Genomic DNA, 13997 nt, shown 5'->3' on the forward strand with positions numbered 1-13997 from the left:
CATTCACCTCCGAGTCTTTAGGATTTTGCTGGAGGGCCTCAACGAGTGCCTGCAAATCCCTATTACATGCAACAATGGACAAAAAATTGTGATTTCTTTTAGTCAAGGCCCACAATGATCAAGAATGGTTAAAACAAATGAATATCTGCGGTTTTTGAAGGAATTCAGCAAGATCATATGTACATGAGGGGAACTTCATTACGTTCCTCTAAGTGCGAAGGCTACGCCCACTGCACTGTTGAAACGCTCTCTGATTAACGATTAACGTCTCAGAAAAAACACTTTCCAAGCACTCTTTGCACAAGTTCATTTGCAGAAGTTGTGAACACAAGGTGAACACAAGGAGTAGTTTCAGGCAAAACCATCAACTTTTACAAAGATGGCAACTCAGTTCTGCATATTATCATTATACAATTAGTCATCCAAAACTTAGATGATATTATTGCAAATAAATTTAGAAATCAGTTTCACACCTTTGAGGTCATCTTTGTCTGCCTGTGAACCCTTTCTCCCTTCTTCAGAAAGGATACATATTGTCATTCAGCCGGCAAGTGGCGGTTTTGTCCACTTTCATTCACCATCTTCATTCTAATATTGGGAGTCAAATCGGGATACCGATTGTTTCGACTGCTCCCCAATTTGTGCACAGCTAGGATAAGCTAGATCAGGCCTACAGAAGTTAACGAGCGAAACGTGGTGAAAAATAAAATGCTTCAAGCGGGAAGATATTTGTGACAATACCATCGGACCATTTTGGACCAATTTAGCTAAGAATGATTCTCAGAAAGTTAGACAGGTTTTGGTTGGCGATAGTTGAAAAATTCGCTTTAACGGCAGGCAATGGGGTGTCATCTTTCTCCTGTTGTTGGTATTAGTGGTCAAGCCGAATACGGAGCAAAACCTGTCGTGCTTTCTGATGGATATGAGGAAACACCAGAAAACACCGACAAATTGTGCTTCATATTTGTTTTGACCATTAATACCAATCACAGTAAAAATGAAAACTTCATTATCTATAGAAATGAAAACTTCATTATATATAGTCTAAATGAGACTTCCAACTTTAGCCAACCAAACCTCCCTTTATTTTCTCGATCAATCCAGCTAGAATTGGTCCAATATGGTCATATGGTATGGTCACGAATATTTCGTTTGTCAACCCGTTTTATGTAGGCCAGGTCGGTTCACCTTGGTTGTACACAAATTGAGAAATAGTCAGAAACAATATGACCTTTTTGAACCTGCTCAGATAACTCCTGAATCTTGGACTGACACTAAATCAAGTGCAATATGAATAGAAATTTAGAATATCTTTTTATGAAGTTTAACACAAAACATACCAATAGAAATAGAACTAGTTACTACTAACTAGATAATTAATAATTAATGGATAAAAATAAATACCTCTTGGAACCTAAAAACTTTGATGTTCTAAGTTGAAGGATGAGATTCCCATTTGTAATGTTTGTTTTACAGCAACTGGTTGGCCACTCAAACAGAGAGACATAAATAGCCTAGCTGTTATCTCCTGTTGTTTCATTCAATCAAATGAAAAGTGTTACTATAACAATAACAAAAATGAAAAAATGAACTATAAAATGCTTTATGTAGATTACTTATTACCTGGTACATTTCAAAAGCATGTAATGATACCCGATATGCTCACAAGCTGGCCCTTGAAAGACCCTGTGATGTAAACACTGGATTTCCACAAAGATCAATTATATTAAAATTAGTAATAGATTCAACAACTTTTAAACCGAGTGACTGAGAGCTTATAGCCACAAATGGCATTGTTAAGCTTACTAAGTAGCCTTCGATGCCATCTTGAGAGAGAGAGATGGACGGTCGGCGGACAGAAAATGGTGTGTGAGAAATGAGAACAAATAGAGAAAGAAGTAAGCGCTGGATTTGCCGCCCAAGAAGAAGAAACCCTAGATGTAAAAGTATAAGGCGAGTTGTTATTTGCATAATTTTCATTCATATCCCTATTCTCAGAGTAATGAGCATATAAAGCTCTGCAAAGTCCTAATTAATGACAAAGAACCTCCCTTTTCCATCATTTCTCAACCTTCAATTGAAATCCGCTTATTTTATATAAAAAATTAAATAAAATTCTCATTATCACAATAATATAAATTATAGTGTCAATTGTCATCATCAAAATGGTAAAAAAAAATATTTTTTAGTTAAAATAAAAATTATGATTAAGTTAGTAAAATTAAATAATATGATGCTAATTTATTTTTTTATCAAACTATCTCAAAAAATTCGTAACATATATCAAATTGTTACAATATGTTATTTTCATATTTACTTTGAAAAAAAAATATTATAATTGGTACAAATTTATTTATTATATTTATATTTCCAGTTTATTCATTTTAAATTAAATATATATAAAAAAATCAATTAAATACTTCTAAACTGGTCTGCCCGACCCGACCGACCCGACCCGCTCACACAAAAATGTAATAATTGAATAATAAGACCAAATTTTAAATTCTTAATATATAATATTATTAATTATATTATAAAATATCTTTTTATCGTAAAATATTATATTATTTTCTTATATAATTTAATTTTTGTTTCTATATATATAATAATATTTTTTCCTTACTCAATATTATATAATAATATATATTACTTATTTCTATTTATATTATATATAATATATTAATTTTCTCTCTCTCACTATTATACAATAATATATTAAATTTTTTTCAATCTCTATAACATTTATACATTATTAACCCTAATTATTTTTTATATCACTAACTCTAATTATTCTAACTATTGTTTATATTGTAGTCTTTTAAATAAGTAATATTTAAAAAAAAATCATAAATTCAACTCTAACCTAATTGTAAAAATTATTTTGAGGTTACATTTAATGCTTTTAAATTTATTAATTTATGTTATCTTTATAATTTCTTCTTATTTTTAAAATATTTATAATTTTTTTCAGTATAAAAATATCATACACAATATATCATAAATATTATGAAATGTGGTTTCAAAATCATGAAAAGCATATCAATACAATTATAAGTATTTTTTTTTAATCATGATCTAGTTATATATTTAATTTGTATATTTTATATATTTTATATGAAATAAACAAATATTATATTTATTTTAATTTTGGAGAGCTCACAAAATTTCAATTGCCCTGGTCATACCAACTTTAATAATAATAAAAATGTTCAGCATCTCTCGTCAAGTTTGAAAAAATAAATGACTTGATGTGTAAAACTCTATTATTATAATTAGTATGTATATCTTTAAAAAAAATTATATATATATATTTTGTAAATTAAATTTTGAATAATTATATAAATCATCTATTGGCTATAATATTACTTATTATTATATACTATTTGAAAACATAAAAATATTAAAAAAATTAACTATCCAATTCATTTAAGTTTTTATATTTATAATGATTTTGATTATTTAATAATCAAATTAGATGGTACATTCTTAAACATTTTTTAGCATGATCATAAGCCCTAAATCACCCTACTTGGAGGAGCTTTAGGTTAAGTTAGGTTAGGTTACTCAAGTCAACATTCTCATTTTTATTTTGTGTTATTCAAGTCAACATTCTCATTTTTATTTTGTGTTACTCAAGTCAACATACTCATTTTTATTTCACTTGCGCAGTCACATATAATAATTATCTTTTTTAAGGATTCAAACATAGTCTTTAGTATGAAAGTTTAACACTTTAACCGCTAGACTATTTATAATTTTATATATATATATATATATATATATATATATATATATATATATATATATATATATATATATTTATAAATTAGATTTTAAATAACTATATAAATTATGTAAAATTTTCATACACATAAAAAAAAATATAATAAAAATAATTAAATTATAAAAATTACATATAATAAAAATTATTAAATTTATTATCCTAATTTTTCTCAATATATTTTATAAATATATTTTTTTAATTTTTTTTCTCTTATATATATCTTATTCTAAATAAAAGTATTTTTCGCCTAATTTATTTTTCAATATATAATAATTATATAATTTTACATATTTATATATTTAATTTTATATATAAATATTTATTTAATTTTTTTCTTAACTAAATTTCATTTTAAAAAATATTAATATTTATTATGTTTTATATAATATCTATTATGTTTTATTCTATTCTATTGAATTTTGTGGATTGAGTATATATAAATAAAAAAATAAAAAAAATAAAAAGAGAATTGATAACTTGAATTATTGTGTGCCTTGTTGACTTTAAGAAATAGAAAGTAGAAAAAATGAGAGAGAATTGATGACATGGGTTGTTGGGTGATTTGTTGACTTTAAGTATCATTAATTAATTAATTATATATATTCTCACGGTTCTAAATTAAAAATTCATTATATCACAACATTTGTATAATTTTTAGGATTGTGTTTTTTATTAGTAATTTTATTGGTGTCTATAATGTTATACTTATTTGTGTTTATGTGAATCGCAAATCTTAGAATTGTGTCGAGATATATTTGAAACAAAAAAAATGAAAAATATCATTTGATTGAGGAGTTGATGCGTTTAGTTTTAAATTTAATTGTTTTAACGGCAACTACAAAACGGGCATTTTTTGCAATGAAATATGTTTAAAACATCGTAATAAAATGAAAGAGAATTTGATGTAACTATAGACTCATATTCGATACTTCAAAATTTGTAGATCTCAACTTCAATAGTAAATATATGCATGCAAGTATTGATCACGTAGTACATACAAGTTTCTCCTCCTCCCGTGTGTTCTTGCAGACTATACAGATATTGTGGTCATTGCAAGGAAGTTGAGTCATGAAACTAGAAGCATGCAAAACCAAAGAAATGAATTCAAACGAATAAAATTGAATGTGTCCAAAATTCTCGAAAGAGAAACAAACAAATTCAGACGGCGACCATGTAGTATGAAGTACCGTGGCGCAGAATTGCATACAAAGAGACGACCTGGTTTTCAGTTTTCAAAATGCTCTACTAAAATGAAGTTACTTATTAATTCCGTTGGAAATATATTTGAATTTTGTTTCAAATTAAAATTATTTTATTTTTCAATTATCACATTTATTTATTTATTTTTGTAATATTTTAATTTTCTTACTATATAAATCACCACCCATAATCCAAAATTTTATTTGACTAAAAAAAATTATATTTTGATTTATAAAATCATGATAAAATGAAATGAAATGGAACTCTTACTTATTATTGAACTACAATGATATACCATGGGTCTTGTTCGAAAAAATAAAAATAATTAGTTAATTCTTATATTGTATTGCTATAATTTTGGTAAGTAATTACAAAATCAAGAAGAGTTTATGTTTCACACAATATTGTCACTTGTGACAAATATAATATGATATATTTTTTTAAGTAGTTACAAAAATAATACTAACAAATAAACAAATAAAATAAGTAGATAGTTTACCTGCAAAAACTATCAATTTGTTAAAAAAAATTACAAGTGATTTTGGAACATAAATCTAACATTTTTATTATAAGTAAATGATATGTCATTGTATTGTACACCGTTAAAAAAATAATACAGACAAATAAAATCTGTAGATAGTTTACCGGCGAAAATTATCAATTTGTTAAAAAATCGCCAGTAATTTTAGGACGCAAATCTAACATTTTTGTTATACGGAATGATATATAATATACTAAACCCTAAATCCTAACTCTAACCTTTTTATTATTTTAGGACGTAAATCTAACATTTTTGACCAGTAATATGAACGTAAAATTTATATGTCATTTGATTGTACGTTAAAAAAATATAGACAAAATAATATCAATAGATAGTTTAATTAACAGAAAAAACTATTAATTTATTAACAAATGGTCAATAATATTGTAATGCAAATCTAACATTTTTCTTGTACTATAAACTAAAAAATATTTATATTTATTGTATTGTACTGTAAATAGTTAGAAAAATAATACATACAAATAGTTAGAAAAATAACACATCCGTACATAATTTACCATGAAAACTACTAATTTATTGAAAACCGTCAATAATTTTGAAACACAAATCTAACTTATTTGTTGTAGGAAGTGGTGTGACATTAATTGTATTGTACGTCATTTAAAAAAAATAATATAAACAAATAAAATTCGTCGATAATTTACCAACGAAAACTGTCGATTTGTTGGAAAATCACCAGTAATTTTAGGACGCAAATCTAACATTTTTATAGTAAAGAAGTGATCATAATTGAGTTTAAACTATAAATAATTGAGTGATGATTTAATTTACTTTTACTATATTATCATGACTCATGAGTACTAATATATGAAAAATGAGTTGTACAAAAAAATAAATATATATTTCATATTATACAAAAAAAAAAATAATAATAATATACACTAATTGAATATTAGATGATCACAACATTTTAAAATTTAAGAATCACAAATTATCTACAAGTCAACCGCAACTCTCGCAACTAAGTTAACATGTGTGTATCTAATTGTTAGATTCCATAGGAAGTGTGTATTGTTCGACACCAAATTGTTGAAACTAGGTAATAACATATGTCAAATTTTATGTCAATAACGACTTAACTTTAGTCCACCACTTAATTTCAAATATATTTTTGTATAATATCTAGCAAAATGATGGTTAGATGCAAGTTTAACCATAGTTACCATATAAAAAAAATTAATTATGTAAATCTAACATTTTTATTATAAGGAGATGATATGTCATTGTATGGTAGGTAGTAAAAGAAATGATGTAGACAAATAAAATTCGTAGATAATTTGTCGACGAAAACTACCAATTTGTTAACAAATTTTTGTAATTTTGAGACGTAAATCTAAAATTTTTATTACAAGGAAATGAGATGTCATTGTACTGTATTAGTAAAAGAAATAATGCATACAAATAAAATCAGTAGATAATTTGTCGACAAAAACTATCGAGTTGTTAACAAATCGATGGTAATTTTAGAGAAGTAGTATGTTATTGTATTTTACATCATTAAAATATAAAAAATAAATTTTGTAATAAATATCAATTTGTTTAATATCGTCAATAATTGTGGAACGCAAATCTAATTTGTTTTTATTGTAGGGTTGTACAACATAAGTTGTATTGTAAACCATATAGACAAATAAAACTAGTTGATAATTTATAACAAAAATTGTCAATTTATTAGAAAATTGCCATTAATTTTGGTGATAAAATCTAACATTTTTCTGGTAAAAAAAAGTGGTAAATAAATTATAATAGAGTGATAATTTATTTTAAGTTTACTATATTATCATTAGTATTACTATTTTACAATATAAGTTTAATTATCAAATCTATAGTAGTATCTATTTATATATTATATTATAAAATTAATAATTAAAATAATATATTTAAATTATTAGTATCTATTATTAATTTTTATATTTAAACAAATTAAAATAAATTATAACATGAAAATATATATAATACAATCAGTTTTATATATTAAATTAATATTTTTATTAATTATTTAAAATATAATAATTAAAAATATTAAATACCAGTATATATAATAATAAATTAAAAGGCACAATAATAATAATAAAATTCCTTTTAATCACTTTAATGATAAAAATATCATTTTACATATTACATTCTTATTATTTATATAAACATCAATTATAATCCTCTACCAATATTTTATAGTACTATAAACTAAAAATATTTATATTTACTGTACTTTACCTTTCAAAAGAAAACAAAAAAGTTTTGGGATCAGGTTAGATCACTTTTAGTTAAAAGTACATTTGTTAGTTGAAAAAACAAAAATATAAGGTAGAGAGATATGCCATGCATATTTAAATTAAAAATGGTGTCTTGGTTGACTTTATAACGTTAATACTACATACCATGCATGCAATATGGACAAATGTTTTTAAATAATGTGTCTTCACAGTTTTTTAATAAGAAATTGAAAAGTTTTTTGAAAATGTTTTTGATTATTCAAAATAAATATTACTAACTACTTTCTTTAATGAGAATTAAACTAATTTATTTATTTTTCTTTAAATATATATAAGTAGAATTCAAATTAAAACATTAAGGTTAAAAAGCTGGCAAACTCTGAGTTTGCCAGTAGAGACAGACAATAAACTTGCTAATTTTTAATACAAAATATTAGATTTTTTAATTTTATTTTAAAAAATACAAAATGAAAGAAAAGAAAAGGACGTTTTTTTTTTCTTAGAAAATATTTTTTGGTCTTATGAATTGAATGTAATACAAAGTTGCTTCATAATTAAAAGAAGTTTGAATTAACCCATACATTATAGCCCAAAGTTGCATGATCAAGTTCACAGAATTGAAGTCCCAAAATTAATTCTTCAAACATATACAAAAACAACAACAAAACATTTCAATCCCCATAAATGTTCTCTTCCAACTTAGAATAACCCGACCATTGTCTCTTCAACTAAATATTTTGTTGCCTAGTTTCTTCCTCGGGTTTGGTTTTCTCATCTCCATCTTCTTCTTCAACCTTGGCCCGTTTCGGTGCTGGCGCTTCGGAGTTATCTTCTCCACACTCAACATCATTCTCCATAGCAGATTCATCTTCTTCTTCCTCCTCCTCTTCCTCTTCATCTTGTTCCTCCTCCTCCTCTTCCTCTTCATCTTCCTCCTCCTCATCTTCCGCCTCTATAGGTTCCTCAATAACATTATCATCTTTAACCTTTGACTTGAGAGTCTTAATGATCTCCTCAAGATCCATATTAACCTGCAACAATAGACAAACAAAAACCATAAAGTCTATCCCATGATTCATCATTATAAACGGTTGAAAACAAAAATACCCTTGGGTTTTGTAGGAATTCAGCTATGTCATTTCCACATGAGGGGCACTTCATTACGGTCTTCTGAGTGCGAAGGCTACGCCCACTAGCAGTTGAACGTTCTCTGATGAACTTCTTCCCAGAAAACTTATCTTCCAAACACCCTTTGCAGAAGGTGCAAGAACAAGGAGTCATCACGGGAGAAACCATCAACTCTTTACATAAACGGCAACACAGCTCTGCAAATTACAAGTCAGCCAAACTTAGATGAATGTTAACCAAAATATTATTGCAAACAATGGGATGAATATCAAATTTCAAACCTTTCTTATCCTTATTCTTTGCCTGACCACCAGCAGTTCTTTTACCTTTACCTTTACCTTTAACTTTACTTCCTTCATTAGAAGGAGATTTCTTTTGGGTAACAGGTGGAGGTTTTGTCCACTTCCATTTACCATCTTCATTCTAAGGGATATCCAAAAGAGTCAATATCAAATTAAACTTAAGTAAATTACATAAATGAATGAATGAATTTACGCACATCATAGTCCCACATAGGGCTTTCTTTCCTCTCGAAGACATCAGTAGCATCTTCCAGCTCGGGTATATCGGGGAGAGCCCTCACCACATCTCCTCGTCCATCACTGAAGTGTCACAAGGCATGTGTCATTACAATTGATTCTATTTAAGGAACAAGAACAGAAATGTGATCACTAGATAACAAACCTTGACCATGGTGCAGGTTCGTTATCGCATCTAACAAACAAGTACCGGCAGACCTTGAAAACCTATTATTCAAATATAAACACTTTCATTAATATATACAAATCTTGTGTTTTTCAAATTCACAAACTTATTTACCTGCGTTCCCTTCTTTCGCCAGCATTTCTCAACCCTGTAAATCCCGTCGTATCTCAGTCCCTTAGGTCCCATTTGAGGAGCAAATAAAGAACGTTTTTCTTTATGAGACCTGAAAGTGAAATTTAACATTGAAGTTTCATACTAATAAATAATACATGATGATATTATTAGGAAGGAATTCAGTTCTTACCTAACGACTCGGACAGGATAGCCTTTTTTACAGCTGAACCTTAATGCCTCATTAGAATTCTTGAATGTTTGATCGGAGGACTGTATCATGTTTGTTCGTTTATTTCCAGTTAGATCCCTCCCACCGCTGTGTATAATTCAGAAATAAAGTTATTAAAAGAAAGAAAAAAGAAAATAGAAAACATTAGATTATATGAAATTAATTAACCTTCCAGTATAAAGGAACCAGTCTCCATGATCCTCGTCGTCAAGATATCCCCCAGAAAGCACCACAGATTGTGCTCCATAATTGGCTTTTCCACTTATACCAGCAATATGAGGGAAATGAATACCCCATTGCCTGCATTCTAACCTAAACTCCCAACCACTACCGACCGAAACCCCTGTATTAAATATGGGATCATGCTCGGCGAGAATCGGTCCAAAATGGTCCGATGGAATTGTCACCAAAATTTTGCCGCTTGAGGCATTTCCTTTCCCGGCCCGTTTGGCTCTATCAGTTGTGTAGGCCGAATCTGGTCTATCCTGATTGTGCAAAAATTTTGGGACAATCTTGGTCTCAGCCGAACCACTTGATTGCTCCAATTTGATCAATCGAATGCCCGCCACCAATGACACATTGATACGAGGTTGAGATATCATACTCCTCGGTATTATTTGTCGACACTTTACACAAGTTTTCTTTCCTTGCAGCCCTGTCCATTTCTTGAAACAGGGCAAGCAGAAACTGTGTGTGCATGGTATCTGTTGAAAGATAAAAGGCAAAAATGAGCTTCAAATTAACATCAGAGCAAATAAAACATCTTCAAATTAACCCTAAAGCAAGCTTTAAACAGCAAGTGAAAGAAGAGGCAACATCACTCATGCTTTACTTTCCAAGAACAGTAAATTCAAGATCCAATTCATCAGTCACAAATACATGCTCATTTTGATCTGAAACTTACAATAATGCCTAAATCAGTTCATGGAGCAAACAAAAATAAAAAAAGGAATAGCCATATCTGTAAATGGCAGTAATGACATGAAATCAAAAAGGGGAAACTTTAGAGAAGAATCCAAATGACCTTATTAAGAAACTAAAATCTGTTAACAGAAGTTTTGAAAAGGTAATGCTACTAGATCTGGTATTCATTTGCATACAAAATATGCTGCAGATCTAAACAGATGATGTTAAATCAAATAGGGGAAACTTCAGAAATGAATCCAAATGACCCTAAAATCTGTCAACAGAAATTTTTGAAAAGGTAGATCTGGTATTCATTTGCATGCAGAATATGCTACAGATCCAGACAGATGATGTTAAACCAAACAGGGGAAACTTCAGAGAAGAATCCAAATGACCCAAAATCTGTTAACAGAAGTTTTGAAAAGGATATTGCTATTAGATCTAGCATTCATTTGCATGCAAAATATCCTACAGATCAAATAGAGGAAAACCTTATTAACAAACTAAGATCTGTAAACAGAAAATTTGAAAAGGGTATTTCTATTATAGATCTAGCATCCATTCATTTGCATGCAAAATAAGCTACAGCAGATCCAAAGTCGTATGATATGTTAGAGCTTAGAACATACCGTTATTGGTTTTTCCATCAAATCCATGCAACAGCAACAAACATAAATATCTTCAACAGTACGACCAGAACTCCCCTTCCCTTTCTCTGTCTCTCCATTTGACAAATCTGTCTTTCCGCTCAAAAGCTGCTGTCTCCTCCTCGCCTTCTCAGTTTCCGATAAGGTCGAATCGGCTTCAATAGCTCGAGTCGCAGCTACTAGTCCATTAGAGGGGCCAGCATTCAAGACAGGGTTGACGTCGGCCGGCGGCGCGGTACAATCGGGACACTCCCATTGAATCGTGGACTGGAGATTCTCCGGCAGGGTTGAAAGACAGGACACGTGCCAAGGAGTGACGCAAGTGCTGCATGTGAGTATCTCCGCCTCCGACGGCGTGGTCTTGCAGACCATACAGATACCTTCGCCGTCGCAAGGAAGCTGAGTGATGATGGAAGCCATTGGAGATGATAAATGATGAGAGAGAAACACAAACAGGAGGGATTCAAAATGCAGAAGAGAGAGAAAGAAGGTATGGTGGCGAATGTGCACTTATTTATAGTCTGGGATTAGGTTGGTAGGTTTTATTAAAAGTGTTTCCATAAAAAATTAATTTAAAATATTTTAAGTTATTTGATGTTTATCTTCTTATTTTTTTTTATTTGTAATTATTACAAACATTTTAAATTTCTTACTAAATAAACCACATTGCATTTCTTACTAATTATTTTTACCTTATTTGAATTTTAATTATGATCATCAAAATTGAACTTGAAATGGTTATTAGTAGTTATATTAATCCATAAATTGATAAACCAAATTATGTTGTTATGAATATAGTGTGTAAATTGATTGAATCGTGGATAAAAGAAATACATACAAATAAAACATGCCGACTCAACCTTTAGGAGAAAAATTATATGTCGATAAAAAAAAATACTATGCAAATAAAATTGTTATTTGTCAGTGAAAAACGACGCATATAATAGAGTATATTTCAACCTTTAAATGAAAAATTGTCCGTCGACAAGTAAAACTCGTCTCGACATTTATGAAAAAAAAGCATACGACAAAAAATATACAAATAAAATTCGTCTCAAGCTTTAAGGGGAAATCGTCAATAACTTGCTAACGACAATTTTTTCGATGTTTCGTCGCCTTCGAACTTTTAATTTGTTGCAAAATCGTCTTAGTTGAGTCTCGCAAATTCAATCATTTTCTTGAACAGAATAAATGATTGAATGATAGCATTTTTTTTATTATAACAAAATTGATATATAATTGGTTCTCAAATAAATAATTATTTGTGTTATTATTATCAAATTTTATTTTAATAAAGATTATTATTTTTATCCTTAATTATTTTTTAATTTTTACATGCCATTTTAAAAATGTTTTCTTAGGAATTTGACGACAATTTTGTCGTGGTTTGTCGCCTTCAAACTCTTAATTTGTTGCAAAATCGTCCTAGTTAGTTTCGCAAATTCAATATTTTTCTTAAACAGAATAAATGATTGAATGATAGAATTTTTTCTTATTATAACAAAATTGATATATAATTGGTTCTCGAACAAATAATTATTTATGTTATTATTATTAAATTTTATTTTAAGAAAGTTATTATTTTCATTCTTAATTATTTTTTAATTTTAAATGCCATTTTAAAAATGTTTTCTTAGGAAATTGTGATTCTCAATTTTGTGTTGTGACATGTGAATAATAAATTTTGTATATAATTTTTAATAATACATTTTAAACATTCTAAACAATACTGGTGTGTCCATAATCAGTTTAATTTATTTCTTATTGAAATTATTTAAAAATTGTTATTTTGTTGTAATTTTTTTAAACCACAATATCTTATTTAAAATAGTCAAGCTGATTTTTTTTTTATTTGGTATAACTATTTTTTTTATATAAATATATGTGTAATTATTTTATTTAGTAGTATAAAAGACTTTTCTATTTATAATCTAAATTATTTTATAGTTGGTTGTCATTTATAGTAAACAATCTTACTTTCTAAATTTTATAGCATACGGTGAATAATGTTTATTTAGTTAACAATGCTATAAATCTTTTAATAATTTACTCTTTAACACAATTAATATATATATTAAATGTTTATTAATAGTTGTTTTTAAAATGTAATCAATTAAGTTTAAACACTAATAATAGTTTTTTTATTACCCAAATTTATTCACATAATAGTTAAAATGACTCCAGAACTTTGATCATTTGAACTTTATATATAACTTAATTTGTTAATTTTTACCAAAAACTTTTATATCATATTATTTTTTAATCATTAAATTATTTAATTCACCAACTAAAACATATTTTTTATTTATTTTTATAAAATTTAAATAAAAAATATTTATAATAATTCAATCAATTAAAAACTAAAATAACTCACTTTTTTTTTTATTTAAAAAAATTTATATTAAAATCCACCAAATAACTCATATTAAATAAGTTTTAAAAAAATTATTTAATTATTTTTTATAAAATATTAGTATAATAAAATATTATTCATAAACTATATTATCAA

The 13997-nt window shown here is 27.5% G+C and overlaps 1 protein-coding gene across 1 annotated transcript; it reads right to left on the reverse strand.

Annotated features, from left to right (window-relative positions):
- Positions 1-8487: 8487 nt before the first annotated feature.
- On the reverse strand, positions 8488-11908 carry LOC124913373 (E3 ubiquitin-protein ligase ORTHRUS 2-like). Its single transcript, XM_047453960.1, has 9 exons — positions 11471-11908; positions 10104-10639; positions 9897-10022; positions 9707-9815; positions 9572-9633; positions 9387-9489; positions 9169-9310; positions 8867-9084; positions 8488-8790 (listed from the first exon to the last, which is right to left on the reverse strand). Exons 1-9 carry the CDS (start codon positions 11906-11908, stop codon positions 8488-8490), a joined length of 2037 nt encoding a protein of 678 aa, XP_047309916.1.
- Between the last annotated feature and the right edge of the window lie 2089 nt (positions 11909-13997).

The sequence above is a fragment of the Impatiens glandulifera genome, chromosome 1 (assembly GCF_907164915.1).
Source record: "Impatiens glandulifera chromosome 1, dImpGla2.1, whole genome shotgun sequence".
Classification (NCBI taxonomy): Eukaryota; Viridiplantae; Streptophyta; class Magnoliopsida; order Ericales; family Balsaminaceae; genus Impatiens; species Impatiens glandulifera.